This window comes from Aspergillus nomiae (assembly GCF_001204775.2).
Source record: "Aspergillus nomiae NRRL 13137 chromosome Unknown contig00643, whole genome shotgun sequence".
In the NCBI taxonomy this organism is placed as follows: Eukaryota; Fungi; Ascomycota; class Eurotiomycetes; order Eurotiales; family Aspergillaceae; genus Aspergillus; species Aspergillus nomiae.
Window position 1 is genome coordinate 1 of NW_015378698.1, and position 11,477 is coordinate 11,477.

An 11,477-nucleotide genomic window follows, 5' to 3' on the forward strand; every position below is an offset into this window, starting at 1 on the left:
GAGAGAGAGAGAGAGAGAGAGAGAGAGAAATGCATTATACCCGAATGCAGCCCCTTCTGGGGCTCTTCTCGGGTCGCCGACGGCCAGTTGGCCAGCCAAGAGACTAACTCAGGTATGTACAGGGTATCCTAGCTAGATGGTGGTGACTCGCGGTCCTTCGTGCGGCCAATATATTTTAGTTCCCTTCCCCTGCACCCCTTCCCTCGTTCCGTCCCCGGCCCAACCAAGTAGCTCGCATCGACAGTTGTGTCTGTAATTGTGCGTAGATCCGTAGATCGATCGTGGATACCAAAGGGGTCTGAAAAAGCGGCGATTATAGCCGGCTGCTTCCCCTAGTCCGTGGCCTCACCCTACCGCAGATGAGGTTGACCCGCTGCCACCGGTGTCCGGATCGCTGACGTCCCCGTTGTCGTTGTCCCCGTCGTTGTCCCCGTTGTCGTCCCCGTCGTTGTCGATATCCTCGCTGTCGGTGCCCCCGCGTAGTCGTAGTGGCGCGAGGTATCCAAGGCGCTTCGTCTGCAGCAGAAACCTCGCTGAGCGCAGCGTGTGCTTCGGGTCGGCAAGGGCCTCCTCCAGGTTCCTCGGGCAGGATTGGGTATCACCCCATATCTTGACCCTCAGCCTCCTGTACGCGGGACACGTAATCAGGAGATGGTGCCGGGTTTCGGGGGCCCCGCGGCACCGCGGGCACTGGTCCGTATCTGCGCGTCTGACCTTTGCCAGCCACCCGTTTAAGCCAATTTTGTTCGTCCTCGCCTGGAACAGCACGCTGCGCTCACTCGGTGTCATGCCTTCGTAGATCCTCCGGTCCTTGCCTCGGATCGTTGGTTTTAAATCGTGCAGCTCCTTGCCGGGAGCCTTGGGCCCCCTATCTTGCCAGTTGTCTTCCCAGTCTTCCTTTGTCGTGGTTCGAATCCACCGGTCCGCCGCGGACTGCAGGGGTGCCAGGTCGAGCCCCTGGATCCCCTCCGCGCGTGGACCGTCACATGTGCCGAGCTCGGGGCGCCACCCCGTTGCTCGCTTCGCCATTTCGTCTGCGAACTCATTCCCTGGGACCCCTATGTGGGCCGGAATCCAGTAGAAGCGCGTTGGCCATTCTTGCCGGCGTCTCTCCTCTAAGAGCCGTATGATTTCCTTAGTTAGATACTGGCCTGACCCCTGCTTAGGGCTCCTGAGCGTCTTTAGGGCGCTCTGGTTATCTGTGTATATTTCCACCGGCCCGTAGAAGTAGGGGTCTTCTGTGGCCATTCGGAGCGCCAGGACGAGCCCCGCCAGCTCTGCGGCGGGGACTGTGGCGTGTCGATCTGGGCCCAGGTACGCCTGTCGGGAGGTCCTCGGGTCCAGGCAAACCGCCGCGGCCCCGACCTCCCCGTGGTGCCCTGAGCCATCTGTGTAGATCTTTGGGACTGCGGGGTACGCGACACAGTGGATTCCGTGGTGCGTCAGTGCCTCCGCCTTTGACTTTGCGATTTCCACGTGGGGCGGCTCCCACCATGGCGGCACAGTGAACGCGGTTCTGACCTCCATCTGCGAGGCGTCGATGTTGGCCCTCAGCCGGAGCTCCTCCTCGGCCACCTCCAACGCAGAGTGTAGGCCCTGGTCCCGGTTGAAGGCGCGTCGCCTGAGGATTCGCCGGTATGTGGGGGTCGTGGCAATTCTAGTCAGCGTGGTCAGGCGACTTCTTCGGAGCCGCTGGGCCATTGGCAACAGGTGGAGCTCCGCGTCGAACGCATCCCCGCTGACTGCCTTGAAGCCCCCTGAGATGCCGTGTCCCGCCCGTCTCTGGATCGCGTTGAGTGCGCGCACCTGTCTGTCGTGCATGCCTTTCTTCTTGTGGACCCGTGGGTGTTGCCAGACGGAGGCCCCGTAGAGCGCCGCGGGTGCCACGCACGCGTTGTACACCTGTCGTTTGTCCTCTAGGGACAGGCCCCATTTTGACCGGCCTAGCGATGTGATGGCCTGCAGTCCTTTACTGCACTTGGCGTCGATCTGCTGCAGGTGCACCTGGAAGTCGAGGTGCCTGTCCAGCACGACCCCGAGGAGCTTGGCCGTATCGCTGGGGGCTACCACGCGTCCTCGGCCCAGGTCCAGGGGCTCCCGCGATCGTTCGGTGTCCTTTGGTTGGAAATGGACCAGCGCGAACTTTTCCGGGGCAAAGACCGAGGCGTGCGTCTGTGACCATGGTTCGCAGGTGTTGAGAAAGGCCCGTCGCAGCGCCCGGCAGTTCTCCGCCGGCGACCGGCTTACCGCAATCATAGTGGTGTCGTCAATGTATCCAATATTCGTTGTTTCTGCGTTCGCCTCCATCATGTCTGCGTTGTAGAAGAGGTAGAGGATCGGGGACAGAGGTGACCCCTGGGGGATTCCTGTGTCCACCATCGACTCCGGGCAGGTGATTTCTGGCAGCTCCAGCGTGGTATAGCGTTCTCTGAGGAATGAGGCCATCCAGTTGACGATTGCGGTCGGGATCCGTCGTTTGCGTAGGTTGTGCAGGAGCCGCTCGTGAGACACGTTGTCGAAAGCCCCCGAGATGTCTAGCAGCAGCGCCGACGCGGTCAGGCCCCGTTTCCACGCGCTGCTGATGATTTCGGTGACTGTGTGGAGCGCCGTCTCGGTGCCTTGCCCTTTGCGTCCCCCGAAATGATTGTCCGGGAGTAGTTTATATTCTTCTGCGAAGTATGATAGCCGCAGGGCTAGGATTCCCTCTAGTACTTTTGCAATTGTATTTAAAAGCGCGATGGGCCGGTAGGATTTTGGCTTGGAGTAGTCGTCTTTTCCTGGTTTGCGCAGGGCCACGGTGCGCGCCTTGCGGAAGTGCGCCGGGCAGTAGCCCTGTCGCAGTGCCTCATTGTAGATGTCGGCCAGGATCGGTGCGAGTAGATCTGCCGTAGCCTGGAGGACCCGGTTGGTGATGTCGTCCGGGCCCGGGGCCTTGTCCGCCCCTGGCCTGCTGATTGACTGCAGCACCTCGCCTTGAGTAATGTCAGGGTTCCGCAACGGCTCCGGGTATCTGTAATTTTCGATGTCGTCGAGGTTTGCGGCCGGCGGCGGCGGGAAGAACACCTGGGATAAGAGCCTTGCCTTCTCCTCTGGCATAAACTGGAGCCCGGTAGGCCCTTGCAGCGGTGGCGTGTACGCCTGGTAGTCGCCGCGGCTCTTGGCCCACCGGGACAGCCGCCAGATCTGGCTCATATTCCCAGTGGCTTGAGTGACCCGCTCGCGGTGAGCGATCTGTCGGAATTTCTGGATGGTCTTGCGGGCCGTCCGTTCTTTACGTATGAAGTCGTCCCATAGCCACTCTGGTGCCGTGGCCCGGTGCTTTGTATGATACTTGAGGATCGCTCGGTGCGCCTGCTTCGCCTCCCTCTGGAGATCTCTACATTCCGTGGTGAACCCCGGTCTTGACAGCTCAGTTGGCCTGGCCCAGGGGGTGGACGCGTCGATCGCTTCTTGCAGGCACTTGACCACCTGGCTCGTGGTGTCGTCCAGGTCCTGGGCCACGGCCCTGGGGATCGCGTGTCTGACGTGGTCGCGGAGTTTTTCGACGTCCATATTTCTCCAATTTCTTTTCTGCGTCGGAGGCTTCTTAACTAGGTTGGTGTTGATCTCTACCTCCACTGGTAGGTGGTCGGAGATCCCGCCCAGGTGGCTGACCGCGCGTATATGGTGTATCTGCGCTTCTAGCTCCCATGACGTGAGGCACAGGTCCAGCGTGGACCCCAGTTTAGGCGTGACCTCTACCGGGGCCGCGGTGTCGGTGCTGCGTGCGTCGCCTGGCTCTGCGCGGTTCCTCGAGTTCTTGGTCCGCTGGACCGGCCGCGTGATCAACCCGTGGGGGGTGACCACCGCCAGGGGTCGTTCCTCGATCAGCGACTTCAAGTCGTCTGCGCGCCCGCTGTTGTTCTGGGCGGTGGATTCGTGGCGGCTCCACAGGGGGTCATGGATGTTGAAGTCGCCACAGATTATATGTTGCTTCTCGCCAGGATGGTGTCGGCCGTATCTAGGGCGGCCCGTAGGCTGGTGACCCCCGGGTTGGCGAGGGTCTCGGGCGGGTTGTAGACGTTGTGGATGAATATCCTGACACCGTGCCCGGCTCCGATCGACACTGTTAGGGCGTGCTGGTCCCAGTAGATCGGTGTGTACCTCAGGTCTTTCCGGACGTACGTGCAGACGCGCGGAACCGCCGGTCGTACAATCGACGGCCAGACCAGATCGTAGTGGTCCTTGCACTCGCGCGGGAAGTGGGTGGTGTCGGCAAAGGAGCAGACCCAGGGCTCCTGGATCGCGAGCACGTCGTATTCCAGGATCTGGACATCGCGGAGCAGCGCCGCCATCGCGTTGTCGATCGACTTCTCCACGTTATACTGTAGAACGCGCAGCGTTCCTGGTGGATCGGGGTCGGCTGGGGGCGGAGCTGGGGACGTCTCCGTCGGACCGCCCCGTTTGCTCCCCTTGCCCCTCCTGGGCATTGCGCGGGGTATACTGCGCGCCGGTCAGCGGTCTTCGGTTGCCAGTGAGTCCCAGCGCTGCCATGCGTCCCGCGTGCTCGGCCTTCCGTTTCGGGGTCCAGCCGGCGCGGGTCTTCGGCCGCTGCTCGGGCGTCGGTTGGGGTATGATCCTCGGGCCTGTGGTCTTGCGTCGCTTGGCCGGCTCCTCCAGGAGACGTGTTGACCGTCGTTTCTTTGGGCTGCTGAACGGGGACATGGACTGCTGCTCGGGCCGGGTGTCGGTGTCCGAGGCTGAGGACTGCTGGACCGCGTCCCGGTCTGGGATATCTAGATTGGTGTCCGTGTCCGACCCTGAGTTCTCCGGGGCCGACGGCGCGTCTGTGTCGGACCGCTCGGGCTGTTCAGACTCGGATGGCTCGGAACTCGAGGTCTCCGATACTTCTGTTAGATCTGACTCCGGCTCGGTGCTTCCTGAGTGGTCTGACACGGCCGAGCTGACCAGGCGGACCTCGTGGGCGTGGGTGATGGCCCGCCGGCGGAGGCTCCGCGTCACCTGCGCGCCTTCTGGCAGCGGCGTCGGGGTGGTTGGGAGGTTCGTCTCCACCAGTCTTTTCGGCTTCTGCCGCCCTGCGTCAGGCTCCGTGGGGTCGGCAGGATCGGGCTCCGGGTCTGGTTCCGGCTGGTCGGAGTCCCCGCTGAGGTTAGGCGTCGGCGGTAGAGGTCCGATGGGCGGGGACGTCACCGGCCGCGCGGGTTCAGGGAAGTACTTTGGCTTGTGTTTCCTGGCATGGTCGGCCTCGGCGGCCGCTTGGAGGCGTGTCGGGCACGCCTTGTCGTAGGCAAGATGGGGGCCCTTGCAGTTGGCGCATGTAAAACGATCGGGGGTTACCTTGATCTGGGGACAGTCAGCTTTCCGGTGTTGTTCACCGCAGAACAGGCATCGGGTGGAGAAGGTGCAGCCGCGCTGGACGTGTCCGTAACGCTGGCATTGCAAGCACTGCGTCAGGCGTCCTCTAGGGTCGAACAGCTCTGTCCGAAGGGTCTGGCTCCGCAGGTAGAATGGACCCCGCAGCAGCCGGTTGGCGTCCTCGGCGCGGTGGAGGCTGACCATCAGGGACCCTTTCGGCTTCTTTCCCACGGTCTTACTCCCCGCCCAATCCACGTGTAGGATGCACGCGTCCGGCACCTTGGTGGCATTGTCTTTGAGGATGGCCTCGCCGGCCTCGCCGTTTACCAGGCTCTGTCTGGGGAACCAGTCTCGCGGGACCCCGTGGACCAGGATTGTGAATTGGTTGCTGATCACCTGGATCCGCTTGTGGTGCGGGAGCTGCCGCGTCCACGTCTCCCGGTGTCGGACCAACCGGTCACAGTCCTCTGGGCTGTCGGTGTAGAGGTCGATGTCTCCGCTGGGATGGATCCGCGCGGCCCGGACCTGCGTCCCCTTCAGTGCAGTCTTGTCGATCGCGGCTTGCATCGTCTGGCACAGAGGGGCAGGCGCCCAGCAGCGGTACGGCGGTGTCACGGAGACCCACCGGATCCGGATCCGGTGGGCGTCCCACTGGTCATGCTCCGCAGTGGTGTCCTCGACTGGGGCACTGTCTGAAGGGGGCGCGGGGGGCGGCTGGATCGGTCCCTCGGAGGCCCCTGCCGGGGGTCGTGTCTGCTTGAGGAGCTCGTGGATATGTTGAATATGGGCTCGGGTCGCTTGGGCGTCGTGTCGGTTCGTCGTCATGTTCTCGTGCTGGATTCGGCCAAGCAGGTCGTCCACGACCCCCATCACCTCGTCCAGATACTGGGCGGTGGCGCGGCATTTGGGGTTCTCCTGAGCGAAGGCACCCACGCGTCGGCAGTGCTCGCGAACAAGGAATACAGCTTCGGAAATGTGCGTCGTCGTGACCGGCGGTGCCGGCCACTTGGGAGGCATCCTGACTTACGTCGGGTAGGTCCCTAGGGGAGTGTCAGCAAGGGGGGATGTCTACAAGTGGTGAGTTCCAGGAATCGTGTGTCATAAGGTTGATACCCACAGGCTCTGGGACGGAGTTGAGCGGCGGTGACATGCATCCGGGGATCCTGGTAATTAAGCACCTGTTCAAGGCGTGCGACGCTCGTCTCGACGTCTCGAAGGAGTAGAGCGGAAGACGTCGAGGTGAGCGGGAGGGAGGTTAAAGACCCCAGAAGAAACATTACGCGGATGGACGAGAGATGGGAACGGTAGGCCTACAACCCCGACGGTCGCAGTGAGGCTTTTGGAACGAGCTAATAAACGATCAGGTATTGCCGAAAGAGGAATGAAAAATACAGGGCGCTACCAGATTCCTTGTGGGCGAACCCTGCTTCGGCTCTTCGCGAAGCAAGGAAAAAGGAGTTGACTCTGTTCCTTTGTTGGTGCCTACGTTTGCGGCGAGGGAAGAATGGCCGGAAGCTAAAGGGTATCAAGAAATTCAAGTCTTTGGATACCGATTGGAAGTCATTCCTCCGTCACTATAAAAAAGTTACCAGGGAACCCATGGATGATGCGCTCGGAAGGCGAATTAGAAAGGTTAGGATCAATCCCAACCCCGATTCTAGACGAGTTGCTAACCTGTTTCTGCCCCAGAGTATTCGCAGGATTGCAAGGGAGCATGAATTAAATACGGATAAAAAAGAAAAGACCCCGATGTTTATTGAAGACGTGGTGCCACTGCAGGAGACAACACTACGTACAATGGAGAAACGGTTCGATCTTGGTCTTCAGCGCATGCAGCAATGTCCCTACCCTCTAATGGCGTGCTTCACGGTAAATCGGATCAATACCATGCATCTTCTTCAGTACCAGCATCTGCAGTGTTCGATCCAACGGGATCCTTATGGTGGTCCGCCCCGCATCCTTCTGGAGATCAAGTATGAATTTGCGAAGAAATACATGGGGGTGACGCAAGCGTATGTAGCTTCCTGCTTCTTTCCACAGCTCTTCCCGTTAGAAATCCCGTTGCTAACTGGCCCATCAGTAATACCTTCCCCCTCCCCGAAATTATTTATGATCCGTCGTTGATGCTAAGCCCTCATACGTTCCTTCTCGGGATTCTCTTTCATAACAATGCATTTCGAGCTCCGGGAACAAAGTCCATGGAGGACCTGCGACGCTTGTAAGTGGAAGATAACTACCAGCAGATGGAGGTCCCATTGAAACGGGACAAGGCTAAACACTATATATTCTACAAGGTCAAATACGACCGCGGCAAGATTCAGATACATCGCGATCAGCCTATCTCCCAAAGTACCCTGTCTCGACAGCTCAAGATCTTTGGAAAGATCGCCGGCTTTAAGTGGTCATTGTTCACGCATCGGTTCCGGTACGGTAGCGGCACCATTCTAAATGAAAGCGGTAAGTTGTGGTGGTATATACCATCTTGTCCGTCCTTCCGTCATACGATACTGATTTAAAACGGTTGGGACTGCTAGGTCTTATTAGCGACGCTAAACAGAACTTGATCATGAAGCACGCGAACATCCGAACATTCCTGAATCATTACCTTCCTCGGCGAATCAACACTGATATGCAGGCGTTGATAAGAGGACTCAAGCCAGATACGGCCATGATGAGGGCAGTCACTAGGATAGGACGATGGATTGACCGACGTCGGCCTCGAGAGCTCACTGATACGCAGAAGACCACGGTGGAGCACGATCCAGAGCTGCAGAAAGCAATTCGGAAACGGGATACGTTCTCCAAAAAGCTTCAGCGCAGTCAGAAAAAGACTGGCCGGAAGCTCAATAAGCTTGACAAACTAAAATGGGAAGTCACAAACACGCGGAATCGACTGTTATATACGCTCCGCCAACGTATGTGAAAGGAATTTGATGAAGAGCAGGCGGTCCTTGATATTAAGCGGCAACTGGCGGACACCGCTATTCTAGATAAAGAGGCTAAGGAGCAGCTCCAAATTAAAGAGTAACTCCTTCCACAGCAGATTCACCTGCTGGGTAAACTCATAACTTAGCCTACCTCCTTATCAATGGAAGCAAAGTGGCAGCGCCGAAACGAGGCTACCGAAGCAGTTCGACTCTATTATCATATTCTAGAAGGTGGCCCGCGACGAGGCCGACGGCCCAAATAGACTATTCCAGTAAAAGAACCCCGAAAGCATAGCCTCCCCAGAGAAAAAGTTATTGCGCCAACCGAATCCCCCCTTCTTACCCCGTCACCCTTGCGGCATGAAATTGCTTTGCAGGAGGCTGGTAAAGACATCCGAACTGCAGCAAAGCCCCGAGCGTACTTTCAGTGCTATAGAAACCCCGCAGGATATAACAATCGGCGTCTCAAGCAGTACTCCCGCCACAAGGATCTGTTACGACACTTCCGAGCCGTGCATCTAGATGATTGTCACTGTAACTACTGCAACGAGCCGGTGGACAACGAGATGTATTGGCGAAGGCACACCGTAGAAAACCATCGTTTGAATGTCAGATACCTAGAGGACTACCCTCATGATCTCTGAATATATTCGAGACAATGCGCTTGCACAGGAACATATTTACATTAGATAAACCCTGGAGGGGTTAAATGGTTCGTCCAAGTGCGATCGTAGAAATGAGATCCCCCTTAAATAATCGCTAGTCCAGAATTCGGCCTGCTTCCCGTTTTCACATCCTCGGTCGACAATTTCCGACGTCTCCTTAGATTGTATCAAGGTATGCTCCTGGGAAGAGAGTATAGAGTATTTCCTACAGTTGGTTGCAATACTGGCGCAAATGTTTATACACTTGAATACTTTTGGGCACCCTTATATAGGATATACTAAGCCACTTTTGTAAATGCCTCTTTAAAGCCCTTACTACGGCAGTACGTTGTTAGGGTTGGAGTTTATTGTATTTTCTCAAGCCTATTTCACAATGTAAGCTTCCTTATAGTTGTGCAATTTATACTATCGTGGTCCTCTGGCCTTTTCCCCGGAACCTCACCCTATTTCCTGCTGTACTACCCCCAACAATGCGTCGGTCAAATTCCCGGAGTGTGTTGTGAAGGTGAGGTTCTGCGGCGATGTGGACGGAGCCTGATAATGGAAACATACAGAAATATCAAATAGGGGGCAATCAGACCCCCGGATTTGGAGAGTACCCTTCATCCCGCAGGTACTAGGGTATATTCTTCTAGGAGAACCTGATCATGACTTTCGTCTCTAAATGATCAGAAAACCGTCGATAGGCCTTTGGCGCCTCTTCGATATCAATAATGCTGGAGAAGACGAAGCCCGGTTTAGCTCTGCCACTTTTCACCAGTTCCAGCAGTGGCTTAACATATAATTTGCTGTCCACTGCTCCACCACGAATCGTCATGTTCTTTTCCCAGAAGAGCGTCATGGGAAAGGTGATCGATGGTGAAATGGTGTCTCCTCGTTGAACTCCTTGGGAATTCGGTTGAGCAAAGTGTACCCCAATAACCGCTAAGCCACCACCCACACTGGTGCACTTGATTGCCTGTGTGGTAACAAAGGACTGATCGGGCTTCAAGTTCTCGTTGACGCATTCCTCCCCAACACAGTCTACGGTGCGCTGAACGCCACCTGGTTCCCGGGCCAGAATCTGCGTCGACGGTTCGCCCTTCGTGAAGTTGATCGGAATGGCTCCAATAGAAGCTGCGAGTTCCAGTCGATCTTCAACAGAGTCGATGGAATACACTCGAGAGGCTCCACGGAGAATTGCCGAATAAGCCGCTAATAGTCCGACTGGGCCTGCCCCAAAAATAGCGATCGTATCTCCAGCCTCGAAGCCCGACCAAGTGACTCCTGCCCAGGCAGTAGGGAAGATGTCTGAAAGAAGAACTAGATCTTCATCCTCGATTCCATTGAATTCCTTACCGAGACCAATCAAGGACTTGTCCGCGAGTGGGACACGCACAAATTCGGCTATTGAAAATGGCGTTTGTCAGATAGAAATATGTATTTTTTTCAATAATGACTCATGTTTCGTTTCTCAAGAGATAATAAAGGATGATTCTGCAGTACTCAACCATACCTTGGCAACCTCCCAAATCACCAAATCGATGGCCTTCTCCATACAATGCCACTGCAGGGTTAATCGTTGGTTCTAGATCCAGCCCGACGTCATCAGGGAAGTCAGGTATAATGACGCGATCCCCAATCTTCACGGATGCAACATCTGCTCCAACTTCCTCGACGATACCCATGGCCTCATGCCCAATAGAATAAGGCACCTGGTCGCTACCAAAGACGCCGTGGTAGTTGTGCAGGTCAGAGCCGCAGATAGCTGCTGAAGTGACCTGAACCACGGCATCCGTTCGCCTGACGACCTTTGCCTTCGGGATATCACGGACATAAACCTCGAACGGCTGGCCATCAAAAACGACCGACCGCATGGTTCTGTTCTTGCTATGTGTCTCTGCCATAATGTATAACGATATATAATGCAATTGCCAATTGAAGCGTGGTGAATGTGGGACTATTCCTTGAGGGATTCCAATAAAGTATTTCTTGTTAGATTCATCCTTGTTTGAATTAACCGGTCATTATATAGCAATTGCTGATGGTCAACACGGCGACCCCGTGTCGTAACGCACAAGACCCATGGTATACATTTAATCTGACATCATCTTTTAGGAGCTTTATGTCTTATACCAGGTCAGCCTCGGCCATCTTCAGTTTGGCTACGCCCCAGGGCGGACCATAATCCCAGCTGGAAACGGCTGAGATGCCTAAATCATAGGCTACGTCTGACGTAAAATAAAAAAGCCGAAGCGGGGTTCTGTATATACCAGGCTCTTAGAAACAGTCTATTCGGAGATCTCCGTCACCACCTGATTAGGTGCCCATGAACTAATTTGGTACTCACAAGAAGAAGCTGGAGGCCTTAGTCTTACGTGAGGTCCAAACTCTGGTTAGAGACGTACTGAGACACAATAGGGCTGCGGATATCCCGGATGGTCAAAGCCTAAATACTGAAATTAAATGGATGTCAACTCCGCAATAGGTAGGAGCCTAATGGTTGGAAAACAACTACTCTTTCGCGAAACTAGTTTTTGAAATCCCGCCA

General features: G+C 56.3%; 2 protein-coding genes across 2 annotated transcripts; one reads left to right on the forward strand and one right to left on the reverse strand.

Annotated features, from left to right (window-relative positions):
* Positions 1 to 7,152: 7,152 nt before the first annotated feature.
* ANOM_011700 (putative C2H2 finger domain protein) lies at positions 7,153 to 8,383 on the forward strand (the record flags this gene model as incomplete). Its single annotated transcript, XM_015556956.1, has 5 exons — positions 7,153 to 7,367; positions 7,436 to 7,573; positions 7,706 to 7,812; positions 7,890 to 8,227; positions 8,282 to 8,383. The coding sequence occupies 5 exons, from the start codon at positions 7,153 to 7,155 to the stop codon at positions 8,381 to 8,383; spliced, it is 900 nt and encodes a 299-aa protein (XP_015401210.1).
* Positions 8,384 to 9,578: 1,195 nt separating this feature from the next.
* ANOM_011701 (glutathione-independent formaldehyde dehydrogenase) lies at positions 9,579 to 10,833 on the reverse strand (the record flags this gene model as incomplete). The annotated part of the gene is made up of 2 exons (XM_015556957.1): positions 9,579 to 10,333; positions 10,443 to 10,833. 2 exons carry the CDS (start codon positions 10,831 to 10,833, stop codon positions 9,579 to 9,581), a joined length of 1,146 nt encoding a protein of 381 aa, XP_015401211.1.
* Positions 10,834 to 11,477: the final 644 nt, after the last annotated feature.